This window comes from Cervus elaphus, chromosome 9 (genome assembly GCF_910594005.1).
Source record: "Cervus elaphus chromosome 9, mCerEla1.1, whole genome shotgun sequence".
Lineage (NCBI taxonomy): Eukaryota > Metazoa > Chordata > Mammalia > Artiodactyla > Cervidae > Cervus > Cervus elaphus.
Window position 1 is genome coordinate 72,316,170 of NC_057823.1, and position 16,902 is coordinate 72,333,071.

Genomic DNA, 16,902 nt, shown 5'->3' on the forward strand with positions numbered 1-16,902 from the left:
GAGCACCAAGGCCTCCCTATCCATCACCAACTCCCGTAGTTTACTCAAACTCATGTCCATTGAGTTGGTGATGCCATCCAACCATCTCATCCTCTATCGTCCCCTTCTCCTCCTGCCTTCAATCTTTCCCAGCATCAGGGTCTTTTCCAGTGAGTCAGTTCTTCGTACCAGGTGGCCAAATTATTGGAGTTTCAGCTTCAGCATCAGTCCTTTCAATAAATATTCAGGACTGATCTCCTTTAGGATGGACTGGTTGGATTTCCTTGCTGTCCAGGGGACTCTCAAGTTGTCTTTCCCAACACCACAGTTCAAAGCATCATTTCTTCAGCACTTAGCTTTCTTTATAGTCCAACTCTTACATCGATAAATGACTACTGGAAAAACCATAGCTTTGACTAGATGGACCTTTGTTGGCAAAGTAATGTCTCTGCTTTTTAATATGCTGTCTAGGTTGGTCATTACTTTTCTTCCAAGGAGTAAGCATCTTTTAATTTCATGGCTGCAGTCACCATCTGCAGTGATTTTGGAGCCCAAAAAAATAAAGTCCGTCACTGTTTCCACTGTTTCCCTGTCTATTTGCCGTTACTGGACTTTTATTTTCAAATGCATTTCCCACTTCCTGCAATTGTAGTCTCATCTCACAGTTGCTGGTTTTAATTTCTTATTCGTGTGGATGAGTTTTTACATTTATTGTTTATTTGTCTTTATTGGTGAGCTTTCCCACTTGTGATTTTCTTGTTTCTAGTTATGGCCATTTTCTTTTTTCCTTCCTTTCTCCCCCCACCCCCCCCATCCCCTGCCTAGAAAAGTTCCTTTTTATCATTTGTTATAAAAAGCCAGTTTGGTGATGCTGAATTCTCTTAGCCTATGCTTGTCTGTAAAGCTTTTGATTTCTCTGTCAAATATGAATGAGAGCCTTGCTGAGTAGAGTATTCTTGGTTGTAGATTTTTCCCTTTCATCACTTTTAATATGTCATGCCATTCTTTTCAGCAGAGTTTCTGCTGAAAAAATCAGCTGATGACTATGGAGATTCCCTTGTATATTAAAGTGATTTGTTACTGTTAATGTTTTTCTTTGTGTCTAATTTTTATTAGTTTGATTAATGTGTGTCTTGACGTGTTCCTTCTTGGGTTCATCCTATATAGTAATATCTGTGCTTCCTGGACTTGAGAGTTTCCTTTCTCGTATTAGGGAAATTTTCAGCTATAATCGCTTCAAATATTTTTTTCAGGCCTTTCTGTTCTCCCTCTGGGACCCCTAAAAAGTGAGTGTTGGTGCATTTAATGTTCTCCCAGAGGTCTCTGAGAGTGTCCACATTTCTTTTCATTCTTTTTTCTTTGTTCTGTGGTGATAATTTCCACCACTCTATCTTCCAGCTCACTTACTCGTTTTCCCTCAGTTTTTCTGCTATTGATTCCTTCTAATTTAGTTGTCATTTCAGTTACTGTACTGTTCATCTCTATTTGTATTTTAAATCTTATAGCTCTTTGTTAACAATTTCTTGTATCTTCTTGGTCTATTCCTCCATTCTTTTTCCGAGATCTCATATCATCTTTACTATCATTACTTTTCAGGTGGATTGCCTTTCTCTTCTTTCTTCAGTTGTTCTTGTGGGATTTTATCTTGTTCCTTTGTCTGAAACATATTTCTCTTGCCATGGCATTTTGTGTAACTTTCTGTGTTTGTGGTCTCCTTTCCACAGAGTGCGGGATAGTAGTTCCTCTTGCTTCTAGTGACTGCCCCTGGGAGGTCTTGTCCCTCTGGAGGGTAGGGCCATGTCAAGGGTATGTTTTGAGGTGGCTGTAAACTCAGCATAGCTTTGGGCAGACTGATGTTGTGGTGACGTGGGCTGGCACTGGCTATTGAGCGGTACCTCTCCTTTGCTCGTGGTTGTCGTTGCCCTGTCAGGGGCGGGCTCTGCTCCCTCGCTATTGGAGTAGAAGCCCCCAGATGTGTTTCCGAGGTACGATTCTGAGCTGTGGTGCGAGATAGGTGGGACTGGAGCACTCCCACTGGGAGAGAAGTCACTGAGTACTCCTCCTGTGGAGCCGATCCTCTGCGAGTGTGCTCTGTTGTGTCCCCTTTCACCCTTGTGCAGGCTCACAGGTTACACCGTGGGCAGGCCTGTGGTTGGCCTGATGTGTCTCAGGCGTTATTTTCACCAGGCCATCAGCACAGATTCACTGAAGGTGGGTCTCAGCACTGTAGTAGTCATGCCCCTGGACCTGCTGTGGTAGCTATGGAAGCAGCTCAGACTCTGGCCTGGCCCGGCCCCCGTGTGTATCTGCCCCCAAAGCCCACAGCTCTAAAGCTGGACCCATCTCAGCACTCGTCATTTATTGGGATGTTCTGTAGGTGCTGAATTTACAGAATCAGCAGCACGGATGTAAATCCGCGGTTCGCTCAGCCTGGAGCAGAGATATCATCTCTTCTTTCTTAGTCACATGGCCCCTGGGACTCAGCTGTGTTGTCAGCCCCCTTCTCCATGTGGGCTCCCTAGCTGGTGTCTTCTCCGAGGCTTCCCCAGGGCCCATGAGTCTGCCCACATGTTGTGGGCAACCCACCCCTCCTCATGCCCGTGGTGGCAGGGGCCAGCGTGAGGGGGAGCGGCTGCAGTAGTGGCCATGCCTGTCATGCACCGCTCAGCCATGGAGCTTCATTTCTATGGAGGCCTAGGCTTCTTCCACAAGCATTCCTGGTTCCTGGTTGTGGACTTCCTCGCTCCCATCCCTACAGGCTGTTTCTTCATAGCCAACAGCAGTCCTCTACCCGGGTCTGTTCTCCAAACGCCACGTTCCAGCCCCCGCCCCCATCCACACTAGCAGACCCACACTTCAGGCTGGGGTTCGCGGGGCTGTGGCTCGTACCATCCGGGTAGGTCTCACTCTGTCCTGCCTGCCACCGACCAGTTGCTGCACTCCGCTGCAAGCCCCAGAGCTCCTTTTCTGCCCCTGCTGATCTCCCTGCTGGTGAGCGGGCTTCCCCAGGTCGGGACTTTATCTTTTCCTTCAGCTCCTCACCCCTCCCCAGGAGTGCAGGTCCTGTCCTGCTTCCTGTCCTCTTTCTCTCTTTCTTCTGTCCTGCCCCTCCTGTGGGGATCTTGTTTGTCCTTTCAGGTGTCCAAGGTCCTCTGCTAGCCTTCTGCAGGTGCTCTGTGAGAATCGTTCCATTCGTAGCTGTATTCTTGATGCATTTGTGGGGAGAGATGAACTCCGTGTTCTCCTACTCTGCCATCTTGATTCCCCCCTTCTACAGCCACTTTTTGTCTGTTAGCTCTAGTATCCCTGTATAATCAGGTGTTTCTGTCAACTGCTGCTTTTTCCTGATCCTGGTCAAACTTTCTCTTTGTTTGTCTTATAATTTTTTGTTGTTGTTGATGAATCTGGGTATTTTAAGTAATATTGTTGCAACGGTAAAGTCTGACCCTCCCCCACGCCCCAGTTATTTTTGTTGTTGCTATTTTGCCTGTCTGCTTATATGTGTAGTAATTTATTTGGACTCACCTGGACTTAGCTGTGTGATTCATTCATGGCCTCCTATGTGGCCATTGATGGCTCTGTTTAGTTGGTTTTTGTTTTTGTTCTTGTGTTGTTTTTTTTTTTTTTTTTAATTTTAATTCTGGCTTTCTTGAGGTTGTGTCTGTTTCCACCCAGTGTGGTGGCCATCCAGTACTGGTCAGAGATTATATTCAAACATATCAAACCAGTATGGCTTCCACTTACTATCAGTGGATCTATATGTGAATTTAGAATTTATAGTCCAAGTTTAGGTAGCTTTCAGGTCTGCACTTCTTGTGTTTCCTTAGCACGTGTGCACAGGCTTCTGATAAAACAAGATGCGTGAATAGTTTCATCCTTCTCGAGCATGCACACCCACTCCAGTCAGCCAGGATATTTGAGACGCTTGTCAAGTGCCTCTGTGACTCTCTCTTTTTACCTTCCCATTACATTTGTCTGTCCCGTGGCTCTTTTACATTTGTCTTTGCCCAACCAGCACTGCAACCACAGATCAGTTGAACCCTTGGCTTTCCCCATTTGCTTGGATCTCACATTACAGCACCACGAGGCATGGATTATTTCACCTTCTTTAAATCAAGTCAGTCCTTCAGCAGTAAAACTGCTGGTGATTCACAACCTACCTCGTGGTGGGAAAATTACCACACTGAATGATGGGAGGGAGAAAGGGAGCAGTCCCTAGGAAGTATGCCAGGGATTTTCATGGTGATTTCCTGGAGTTCAATAGTTTTTCATAAATAAGTGTTATTCACATTGTCGTAAGCCTGTAATCCATTTCCAGGACACTGAAATGGTTGTGCTTGATCTTTTTGTCCAGTTTTGTAGTTGCTCTTAGAGGGTTTGGAAACCTTCTCATTTAGCCACATCAGAGATCTACTTAATATTGTTTTGAACTGTGTAAGTATTTTACACTTTCAAATGTTAAAATTAAATCAGAAAGGATAGGGAAAATTAACCCTTAAAATGGATTATAAACAGTAACAAATTGCTGTAACTATATCAAATTGATTACATATTAGCATAACTATTTCGAGTTAATTACATAGAGAAGGTAATTCCAATAAATTTGGACATAATACTCTGACTGTATATCCTTAGTAGAATATATTCTAAAGTTGGAAAAAAATGAGATCTTTATGTAGTAGATTATAAGTAGTGATAGTCGCATAGTATTTGAAACTTTCGTTTATTGTCGGGTAGAGCAAAATGAGTTAAGTATTTTGCTGTTGCTGGGAATCAGAGTTTTTACTGGGAATTGGTGTGGTGTGGTGGCTCAGATGGTAAAGAATCTGCCTGTAGTGTAAGAGACCTGGGTTCAATTCCTGGGTCAGGAAGATCCCCTGGGGAAGAGAATGACTACCCATGCCGGTATTCTTGCCTGGAGAATTCTGTGGACAGAGAAGCCTGGTGGGCTACAGTCCATGGGGACACAACTGAGTGACTAACACTTTTACTTTTCCACTTCCGTTTATATGAATACATACACAGAAGATTTCACTTATAGGTATTCTTTGACTCCTGGGATTTTTGTTTTATTTAAGATGTATTTTCATGAGTCTCTTCACTGGGAGGACCTAAAAGCAATGACTCCCTCATATAACACCTAGATCTTGGTTTTGAAAAAATGATTGATTCCAGGTACGGGGAAGTCCGAGTACAAAGTATTGCACTTGGAATATAATGTATGCCTGCAGCAAAGCTTACCCTTAGCGGGGATAGATCCAGGCAAAGATTCATGCAGGTCCTGAGAGTGGGCTAAGAAGTCTTGGGTAAGAAATCTGGGGGGCCTAAAGGGGCCCCACAGGAGGACCTTGACTGGCCTATTTTGCCCAAGCCTAAAGAATGTGCAATGTTCTTCAACTCATGAAACCATCTAAGCATTTTGCAACCATCTAGATTTTCTGCAGTGCTTTTTAAAAAAATTTTTATAAATTTTAAAAATAACCTGAGGTAGAATTGAATTGCCCAGTTAGAGGCGTTTTGTACAGTTTACATTCAGAGGAAGATCATGTGGGGAAGGAAGTGAAGGTAGTCCTGGGGAAGAGGTCTGGTTTGTGTTAGACTTGGGAAACAGCAAAATTTGGTTTGGGCAGTTGAAAGGAAAATCTGGAAGAAAAACAATGGCATTTCCAAGGTGGGTGCATAAGCAAAAGAATGGAATGAAGAATAAGAGATCCAACTATGTAGAAACGAGGGCTTGTGTAGTAATGGGAGATAAGACTGAGTGGGTTGGAATAGAAGTTTGTTGCAAAAAATAAAAGATTTCTGAATCTTGAATTTTTTTTTTAACCTGTAAAATAGGTAAAGACCTCCATGCCCATCTCTCAGAATTGTCTTGGGAAACAAATGAGTAGAGCTCTTAATGTGTATGACAGCAGACGTCAAGCAGTGAAATCTATACTGGTAGAGTTTATAGTGAACTGAATAACAGGCTGAAAAGTTGGCAGTTGTAGTGATAACTGTTGAAATAAACTCCCTTCATCAAGGGCATTGTGTTTTTGAGGTTTTCCTTGGCAGTTCCTGTGATGATTCACAATGTAGAATAACGTCACTGTTTCCCCCTGAGCTTTCGGTGATGGGGAGGTCTACTGAGTTTCAGTTCAGTTCAGTCTCTTAGTCACGTCCGACTCTTTGCGACCTCATGAATCTCAGCATGCCAGGCCTCCCTGTCCATCACCAACTCCCGGAGTTTACTCAAACTCATGCCCATCGAGTCGGTGATGCCACCCAGCCATCTCATCCTCTGTCGTTCCCTTCTCCTCCTGCCCCTCCCAATCCCTCCCAGCATCAGGGTCTTTTCCAGTGAGTCAGCTCTTCGCATGAGGTGGCCAAAGTATTGGAGTTTCAGCTTCAGCATTAGTCCATCCAGTGAACACCCAGAACTGATCTCCTTTAGGATGGACTGGTTTAGGATGGACTGAGTTTAGAGCCCTGTAAAATTTCTTTGGTTCCCATTCTTAAGGAAATAAAATTCTAGAACAGATGTTACCCCATGAGGCCTCCCCAGAATGTGGAGGCATGTGAGAGGACTCCTAACCACATTAGACCAGAACCTGGAAGATTTGCACCCAGTAATGCCGCAGGATACCAGCCCTACCAGTTCACTTATGTGTGAATGCTCTTGGCAGTTAGCAGGCTGAGTAAGACTTATGCACTATGGAATCTGTCCTTGGATTCCATAGCATTACACAGTGTGCATGCCATCCTTTGGTTAAAGAATGTGTTCCAGCGGCAGAATAAATCCTAGTCTTTGTACTGGGATCAAGTTAGTCTCCTGGCACAGCCGGGAGACAGTGCAGCTTTCTTTTCAAAGTGCTATTTTTAGCTGTTGCCAAGGAGATATTCAGCATGATATTGATAATTGCATTAATCCTCAATTTAACACAATCTGTGAAAGCAACAGCTCTTTTCCAGTGTTTATTACTTAATGGATCACTGAATTGTGATTTATCAGACCAAAAAAATAAAATGTCTTCCTTAGAATAATTGGCCTCTGAAGTATGTTCCAGAGGCTCTTGGCCAGTTCAACTTTTAGGCCTAGTTGTAACAACACTGTGAACTTCTCTCAGGCTGGCCCGTCAGTAATTCCTTCTGGGTGTACTTTGGATCTAGGCTTTTCTCGTTGGAATATTAATGTTCTAAATTTACCAAATGATGATTAAACTCTTAAAACACACTCTTCACGAGAGCCTGATCTTTCAGTCTAAATGACTGACCTGTGTTCATAGAACATTCCTGCTAAGTTGGCGTTGGAGAACAGATTACAGATCAGAAAGTAGCTTAAAATTAGAGAGTTTGAAATTGTTAATGGATGGGCCTTGAACTCTTAATAACTTGATGAGCTGCCCTTCCCTGAAGAATTTTTATTTTTGATAGTACTGTTTTTAAAAAATATATTACAGGCCTTAAAGACCTGTGATGCATTTATTCATGTGATCCTGTAATTTTCTCTTAACTCATTAACATGCTACCCTGCATTAATATATTTTCTAATGTGAAACCAGTTTTTCATTTCACTGTTAGAACTTTATTAGCCAGTGATATATGGTTGTTTGTGTGAATTTAAGATTGATTGAATGAAGTCACTACTATTTATAGGGTTTTCATTTTACCCTAATTGAAATTATTTTAGAATTTTTAAGTGTTTTTTTCCCACCCATTTCTCCACATAACCTCCTGCCCAAACCTGTGAGCCTGGTGTTTTTTGTTTCATAATTTGTTTAGATTCTGCATATAAGAGAGACCATATGGTGCTTGTCTTTCTCTGACTTATTTCACTTAGCATAATGCCCTCAAGGTCTATCCATGTTGTGGCAGATAGCAAGTTGTCGTCCCCCCAAGATGTCATTCTTTTTATGGCTAAAAAATACTCCTTTGTGTGTGTATAACCACAGTTTGCTTATCCATCTGTCCTTTTTTTCTTTTTTTGAGGTATGTTTCTTCTGTTTTGGCTGTGTTGTGTCGTCTTTGCCATGCGCAGGCTTCCTCTCATTGTGGTGAGCAGGGGCTGCTCTTTGCTGTAGTGAGGGGGCTTCTTGTTGCAGTGGCTTCCCTTGTTGCAGAGCACGGGATGTAGGCATGTGGGCCCACCCCCTGTAGTTGCAGCATGTGAACTTAGTTGCTGTATGGTGTATGGGATCTTCCTGGTCCAGGGATTGAACCTGTGTCTCCTGGGTTGGCTGGCGGATTCTTAACCACTGGGCAGCCAGGGAATTCCCTATCCATTTGTTCACTGATGGCCAGTTCAGTTGTTTCCATATCTTGGCTATTGTCTATAATGTTGCAGTTGAACATGGGGATGTAGCTATCTTTTTGAGTTAGTACTTTCATTTTCTTCAGATAAACACCCAAAAGTGGAATTGCTGAATCATATGGTAGTTCTATTTTTAAGTTTTTAAGAAATGTCCATACTGTTTTCCATAGTGGCTTCACAATTTACATTCCTACCAACAGTGCACAAGGGTTTTCTTTTCTCCACGTTCTTGCCAACACTGGTTATTTCTTGTCTTTTGATAATAGCTATTCTAACAGGCATGAAATGATATCTCATTGTAGTTTTAATTTGCATTTCCCTGCTGATTAATGATGTTGAACATCTTTTCATGTTCACCATGTATGTCTTCTTTGGAAGAATGTCCATTCAGATCGTGACCCACTTTTTAATAAGATTGGGGAGTTTTTGCTTTTAAGTTATATGAGTTCTTTACGTATTTTAGGTATTACCCCCTTATCAAGTATATGATTTATAACTGTTTTCTTCCATTTGTTTTGTTGATGGTTTCCTTTCCTGTGCAGAAGCTCTTTAGTCTGATGTGGTCCCACTTGGTTATTTTTGCTTTTGGTGTCAGATTCAGAAAATCATCACCAAGACTTACTTCAAGGAGCTTACCACCTTTGTTTTCTTCTAGGAGTATTATGGTTTCAGGTCTTACGTTCAAGCTTTTAATCCATTTTGAGTTAACTTTTGTGTGTGGTATAACACAGTGGTTTGTTTTCATTCTTTTGCATGTGGCTGTCCAGTTTTCCCAGCACCACTTACTGAAGAGACTGTCCTTTCCCCATTATATATTAGTGGCTCCTTTATCATAAATTAATTGACCGTATGTGTGTGGGTTTGTTCCTGGTCTCTCTGTTCTGTTTCACTGATCAGTGTGTCTGTTTTTATGCCAATACCATACCATTTTTATTACTATAACTTTGTAAGTACAGGTTGAAATCAGGGAGCATGATGCCTCCAGCTTTGTTTCTCCAGGTCACTTTGTCTATTTGGGGTTGAAATAACTTTTAACTGGATTCGTTATGGGGTTTTTTTTTTGCTTCCAGCATAGAATTCCCTTTCTTATGTGGAGGAAATTCCCCTTGTTGAGTGTTGGTCAGTGCCCCCCGTGTTCTTCACTGTTCTCTTGACAGCCAAGGCATGTGACTATGCTTGGCTCATTGGATGCTTCTGACCGAAACTTTAAATCTAAATTAGGACAAAGAAAGGGGAATGGTTAGGGTCTGTTGGCTGTTACTACAACCCTATCTTGGTGAGACTCTTCTCCTAGAAGACACATCAATATTTTTTAGCTTTTTTACTTCAGAGTTGCCTTGAGTCCTGTCTGTTTTATAAGCCCATATTTTAGGCCTCCCTGTGATCATGTGAGCCCCACAGTAGCTTTCCAGTAAACATATGCCCTTAAAATTTTTTTTTTTTTTTTTGCCTGAGATAGACAGTCCTTTTGCTTGCCTCCAGAAATCCTAACCGGGCTTCCCAAGTTTCTCATTGGTTAAGAATCTGCCTGCCCATGCAGGGAGACATGAGTTTGAGCCGTGGGTCGGAAGATTTCCTGGAGAAGAAAGTGGCAACCCACTCCATTATCCTTGCCTGGGCAATCCCATGGACAGAGGAGGCTACTGGCGGGCTACTGTCCATGGGTTTGCAAAAGAGTCAGACATGACTTAGTGACTGAACAACAAAAAATCCTAACCAGTTCGATAGAGGATATTACAGATCAGGCACCTTCCTCTGGGCGGTAGTAGGTAAATGTGGCCACATTTTTGTATTTTGATTGTCATCACCACTACCCATCTTATTTTTTCCTGTATTCCCTTGGAATAGGCCTTCTTCAGATATGTTATATCCTAAAATGAATTATTATTTGCTGAACATCTGGCCTATATAATAGATGTTGTAAAAATTATATTCTGTTTATACCTACTTCTTAGTCTCTTCATTGAGATTCATCAGGTGTTCTGTTTCTTCCAGAGTATAGTAATAAGGTATTGGGAAAGCACCCAGATCTCAGCAGCTCATTTACAGATCTTCTCCAGAAGCATTATATTTTTTAATTTGGTTCCTAATCTTTAGAGTACCAGTTGTTTAGGATGTCAGCTTGTACTGTAGGTGAAAAAGTCTGCTAATTTTGTTTCCTCCCATTGAAGTTTTTATTGAGTCAGAAACTTCAAGAATGAAGGAAGAGATTTTTGGAGATTCTCTTTTTTTTTTTAATGCTGTCAAAGGTGGCATGCTAGCTCTGCCTATGCCGGCTAACTTGCTGAGGTGTTCAGGGCTGAGAGCACACGAGGACTCGGCAAGTGTCTTTTTTGCTCCACAGACTAACATTTCACTCTGCCTCTGAGTCCCTTGAGTGCTCTACCATCTGGGTGAATTTCTGCTGATAGAAGAGGCTAAGAAAAGAGATTTCTCTGCGTTTCTTCAAGTTTCCCTGTGTTAACCTGCTAACAGCATGCTGCCTGACCCATAGTGCTCTCTTCCAGCCTGTGTGTGTCTGCTTCATGACACAGAGTGCAGTTGTAGCTAAATAAGTATTACATTATTTATTTTACGGAAAAATAATAGCTAATTTTTGAACCCTTATTCACCAGCGTATTGGAAGCTTTACATACAGTATCACATTAACCCATAAATCTATTACAGCCCTAATTTTTAGATGAAGAAATTAACACCCAGAAAGATCTGAAACTTGTCCAAGATCATCTACAGTTAATAAGTAGCAGATCTAGAATTTTAATTTATAAAGGTAAGAATACCAGTGGGTATATTAGTTTCATTTTTAGTAAATGGAAATTACTGTTCCATGCAAAAGCCGGAAACAAAGAAAACCTGTGTCAGGAATTCACTTGATATTTAGCCAGATGGTCATGTGTTTTTGTTCTGTGTGTTTGAGATTTAGATAAAACTGACCCAGTTCTCAAAAGTCAAGCTGCTGCTCATTGAATAGCCTAATGTATAATGAAAGCTGGCCTTTCTGTTCACTTATCATAATACTGTGTTTATGTCATTCTCTGATCTTTTTCAGAGAAGGAGAGAAGAGAGCTCTAGACTAAAGGAGGAGGGAAATGAGCAGTTTAAGAAGGGAGGTAAGATGTGCTTTTCGGCACTGATGCTGGCCGTCTTGACTCCTCATTCTTTTGTAGAATCTGTGAAGAAACACTGAAGGATGTTTGGAAACAGCTAGCAGCTCCGAACTGCTAACGATACTGAAGAACAAAGCTCTTTGCGTTTTTGCTTTGGGAAACTCTAATCTGGAATGTTAAAAGGCTATTTGCTGCATTGCTGTAAAAAGAAGGTCTCAGTTCCTCGCTTTGTGACAATGCTGTGAATACTGGCCCAGTGCGTCCTGTGCTTCCTAGAGAAGAGTTTTGCTTACACTTCAGTTGCTCTTTCAAGTTCCTTTTTCTGTAGATGCTTTAACTAGAGAGATGGTCCTTCTGCATTTCTTGTATTTGCTTAGGGATAATTGAGGTTCATTTTTATAATTTGGGAGAACTGTTTGATCTTATCAAATTTATCACATCTCAGAGTATGTATGCTTTGGATATCTAGGAGTAGCAACATCTTCCGTTTGTTATTTTTAGGTTAAAAAAATTTTTTTTTTTCGTATATCCTGATTTATCAGTTATCACTTCTTTTTTCTAAGAGAACTAAAGGTTCTCTGAAAGTTTTATCTCTTTATTTTTTTTTAGTTTCATCTCTTTATATTTTAGTATTAAATATTTCAAACCTGAGAAAGGAGTGGCTAGGCAATTATCTTTCAGTATCCTAACTATAATTCTGTATGTGGCAATGAATATATGAGTTTATCACCATATTCTCTCCAAGGTGTTTGGTCAACTACTGGTTTTTAACATAGTTGCTTTTAGCTCTATAAAATGTCTCTCCAGACATTTCATGGAAGCATTTTTAGCCAGGTTGACCCCATGAAAGCACAATATCTTTAATGAAAAATATATATATAGAATTGTTTTCTTCATCTTGGGCTGTTAATTTCAGATTTTAGTCTCTTTCATCTGTCCAATTTCCTAATCCCCTTTCAAAACTCTTTACTAAATTGATAAGCCAAGTGAAAGGTGAATGTATAGAATGGAAAACTATACATTCTGAGGTCATTTGGAATACAGTGATATCAGAAATAAAATCATAACAACTTCTTATATTTTCCCTTATCCTCAGATTACATAGAAGCCGAAAGTTCTTATACTCGAGGCCTTCAGACGTGTCCCTCCTGCTTCCAGAAAGACCGGTCTGTTCTGTTTTCAAACAGAGCTGCGGCAAGGATGAAACAGGTTTGTATCTTGGACCCTGTCTTTTTCAGAAGCACATGAACTTGCACTGCTTTTTGTAGGATACCTTCTCTCCAGAAACAAGCATAGGGGCTTTAAAGTTGTCCCTCTCTTTTCTTACCCCTATATTTCACTGATTTAAAGGGCATGGGAAGGATAGAAATATAATTTTGAAAAACTTAAGTCAGATTACTGTTCATATTCCTTATTAAAGTGACTGAGTGAATACTTTCACGGAAGGAAGCTTGGCACAGTTTCTACCAAACAAGGGTGGGTTAATGAATCAAACAGCCAAGTAGTACATGTCCTAGAATAGCTCCAGCTGCTTATTCCAGGCCTCTGGAACTTTAGTTAAGACTCGAAGGGACAGGAAGCAGTGCTTGAAACTAGACTTCAAGGTGCTTATCCCTGAGATTCTGATTTTTTGTTGAAAGTATGGACATAGGGAGACGCGTCCAGGAGTTGGGGTGAAAAGTACCCTTAAATGCAAAATAGGTGTCAGGGAAAATTCAAAAGCGTTTTTGTATTTCCAAAGGATTTAGAACCTGGTATCGCAGGGTGAGTGTAGAGTAGAGGAGAGTGTAGTGATATTTGTTTGATGTCATGTTGGTATTAAAAGTTAGATGGGTGATTTGTTGATATTCCTGTTTAGACAGCATAGTAAATCTTGCTGGATTGAAATGGTGAGAGCGTGAGAAAAAACAGTACCACTCGTTAAAGACTGCTTATATTCAAAGCACGAAGGGTAGAGTTTTTTTTTAACACACCTTTAAGCAACCACAAAGCAGGCGTAAGATTGGGTGAAGTGGTTTTTTGTTTGTTTTGATCAGGTATCTATGTCATTTTCTTTTTGATGTTGACTGAAATTTTCTAATGCTTCTGCCAAAGTCACTTTGGATGATGAGGGTTTTTAAAGGGGAGAGTGGGGGGTGCGCTTAAATTTTTGGACATTCAAAAAGTTTTATTTTAATCCAGGCTTGTATGTTTTGTTACTGGATTCAGTGTCCAGGGTGAAGTATTAATATTTTTAGAGTGATTCATGTGACATGAGAGAGGGAATAATTCTAGAGTATACAGAGTATACAAACAGACATTTTGTATTAGGGGAAATAAAACAAGATTTAGATTTATTTAAAACAACATTCATTAATACATTCTACCATCAGTCAGAATCCACAACTAACGGTCTTTCCACTTAGCTGGAAAATTCTGATTTCACTTTTGCCCCTGGGAGACATCAAGCCACATTCATAGACTGGAAATTGTCATTGTGAATTGAGATCAAGGACACCTTCAGTGTCAGAAAATGCACCGTACCCATTTGGCTCCTGGAATTTGGGATTCTTTGTTCTCACAATTGCCAAATTAGTGACATTGCTAGCATTAGACTAGTATGAGCAACTCATTCCTGAGTTAGGAAAATGGACAGCCTTGCTAGTCTTTGTCACAGCCGAGGGGAACTCAGAAGAGACTTGCTCTGTAATTCTGACCTCTATAAGGGATAGGTTTGCTGGTGGGCTGTTTTTGTTTGTTTTATTCTTTCAACTTTCATTCTTAATATTTTAAGATTCTAAAATTACAGACTTGGAGACTTTCAGGATTAATACACTGAAGTGATTTAAGGAGCCTATTCTGAGTTTAAGGAACTGATGGGTTAACTATTTTAAGGAGAATTTCTGAAAGACAAGTTTGCAGGCTCAGCATCCCTGATGGGATATGCCTGACCAAGCTTTATGTTTCGCGCCTGGAGGGGGAAAAGGCCAACTTGGATTTAGGGCAGTGTTTCAGTTCTAGGCCTGACTACACAAGAGTAAACAAAGTCCTCCAAAAAGCAGGTTCTAAGAAGAGTTACTTGGGACACAAAGAATACCGCCACATCAGCTGTGCACACATGTTACAGAGATTCACTCCTGTGTCGGAGACTTTCAAACGACAGTGTGTCTCAGACTTAACAGTTATCTAAAAGTTGGGGAAGTACTGACTTCCAGTTTTCTATACTGCAGGACTTCTTGTTAGAGTTTTTAATATGTAAATTGCTATTTTGGACATTGGAAGAGATAATGTAGTTAGTGTTTCCCAGACAACTCTGGAACCTTTTTTTGCTTATTGTGGCTAAAGTACACATGCTATAAAATTGACCATTTTAACCATTTTTAGATACATTCATAGTATTAGGCAATGATTATCATATCCACTTCCAGAAATTTTTTTATGACCCTAAGAGAAACCCATTAAGCAGTTACTCCCCATCCTGGAACTGTTTTTGATTGAATCCTGAAACTCAATTTGGTAGACATTGCTCTAAAATATTCTACAAAGTATTTGGCATTTGCCATAGTAGCCATTATGGAAGTATTAAACACTTATTTGAACTAACATCTCTCTTAACATTGTAGAACATTTCCAATTTGGAAAAAAATAGACATTTTAGAGCCTAGAAAAATTAAACAGCAGATGAATATCAGAGCTAGAATCCAGTTCTTTTGATACTAGTTCTCAAGCTAGAATCTAGTTCATTTGATAATCTAGTTCTCAAGCTGGAATCTAGTTCTTTTGAAATCCTGTGTTCTTTTCACTATGCCATGCTTCTCAATTCAGCAAATTAAATTAGATATTTGGCAGATTCTTTTGTATTTTTGTTTGGTCAGTGGATCAATTAAGGTTCATAACTGAGACTTCATGGCAAGCCATGCTCTGTCTGTATATGGACCACCTCTGTACTTTCTGGAAAATACCACTTTGGGTGTGATAGGTAACAGTTCACTGAAGAGGAAGGACTCATTCAGTTATTCATGTATCAGTCATTTGCCCTGTTTGTTGATCACAGAGTTTTCTCACTATCAACATTCTGATGTAAAATGTTGCAGGCCAATTGCAGCAGTCTTTAAATAAAGATACTTCAGGAGGAAGCTCCTTGAATAATTTGTTGCCAGGAGGCTTTCAAGTCAGCTGTCAGCATAGTTTGAATTTTAGCTTGGAAGTGTCATGCATGTTTGGTGTGATTTCCTTGAAAAGCATGCATGTATCTCTCTGTAAGCAACTATTAATGATCAGTTTATGTCATTGAGCCTTTGAGCTGTTGAGACAGAATTAGGGTGACACGTATTAATGATCTATTTCCTTTTAGGACAAGAAAGAGATGGCCATCAGTGACTGCAGCAAAGGTACAGCTTTTTGGTCTTGTACATGTTAACATACAAGAGCATTACCTCAGCTGTTGTTTAATTGCTGAGTTGTGACCAACTCTTCTGTGACCCTATGGACTGTAGCCCGCCAGGCTCCTTCAACCATGGGGTTCCCAGGCAAAGAAAACTGAAGTGGGTTGCCATTTCATTCTCCAGGGGCTCTTCCTGACCCAGGGATTGAACCTTTGTCTCCTGCTTTGGCAGGTGGATTCTTTACCACGGAGTCACCTGGGAAGCCTATTACTTCAGCTGGACAACAAATACAGGGGCTCTCAGTCAGCTGTGTACTTGTACACATGCACCCTTCTGGGGCTGCTAAATGAGCAGCTTTGGGTCTTTCTTAGAGGTGTACTACTGCACAGTAGTCATCTTAGTGAAAGCGTTTTTTGAATGGATAGTTCAGTCAGTTTATCCTGTATTGGTAAATATGTGGAGAAAATTCAAACCTATCTTGGCCACAGAAATGGTATATACTTCTTGTGTGCTCACCTTTGAAATTGAAGATCTTAGCTGCTGTTGGGGCTTCTGAATCTGTGTGCTTGGATGGTGGTGGCAGTTGCTCTTAGGGAATTGGTACTCCGTTTAGATGTACTTAATCCAAACCTCCTTGCCGTCGTTTTTTATCAAGTTCAACACAGTGAATCCAGTCTTTGTCATCTGATGCCTGAGTTCCATAATGATCTTTTCATTCTACCACCTCATAGAGACAGCTCCAGACATAGGGTCATTATTGTTTTTGGTTTTTTTCCCAAAAATTTCCTGACAGGCCAGATGGTTGTCTTGTCTGTATAACCTGCTTGATATGGGGAACACACATAATCTTGTTCCTTGTATCTTGCTACTTGCATGAGTTCTTCAAACTAACATTGTTTTTTAAATTTGTATTTTATTTTCCATTTTGGATAATATTTTCTCCTTTGGATAATATTTTCTCTGAGAGAATCAGAGTTTAAAAGAACTTTATTTAAAAAAAAAAAAAGAACCTTATATATTATCTAATCCTACTCTCAGACCAAGCATGAATTCCCTCATCTGTTTTGTTTCCTGAGATTTTTTAATAACATTAATTAGTCACCCTCTCTTCTTTATACTTGGCATTTCATTCGAGTCTCTGAATGAAACTTAACACATTAGA

The 16,902-nt window shown here is 40.5% G+C and overlaps 1 protein-coding gene across 4 annotated transcripts in view; it reads left to right on the forward strand.

The window, feature by feature from the left end:
* Nucleotides 1–16,902, forward strand: part of TTC1 (tetratricopeptide repeat domain 1) — a 48,211-nt gene that overhangs the window by 17,540 nt on the left and 13,769 nt on the right. For all 4 annotated transcript variants that reach the window (XM_043913446.1, XM_043913447.1, XM_043913445.1 and 1 more), the window contains 3 exons: nt 11,319–11,379; nt 12,473–12,585; nt 15,710–15,746. In XM_043913446.1, the coding sequence (XP_043769381.1) occupies nt 11,319–11,379; nt 12,473–12,585; nt 15,710–15,746 (211 nt within the window). The remainder of the gene's footprint in view (nt 1–11,318; nt 11,380–12,472; nt 12,586–15,709; nt 15,747–16,902) is intronic.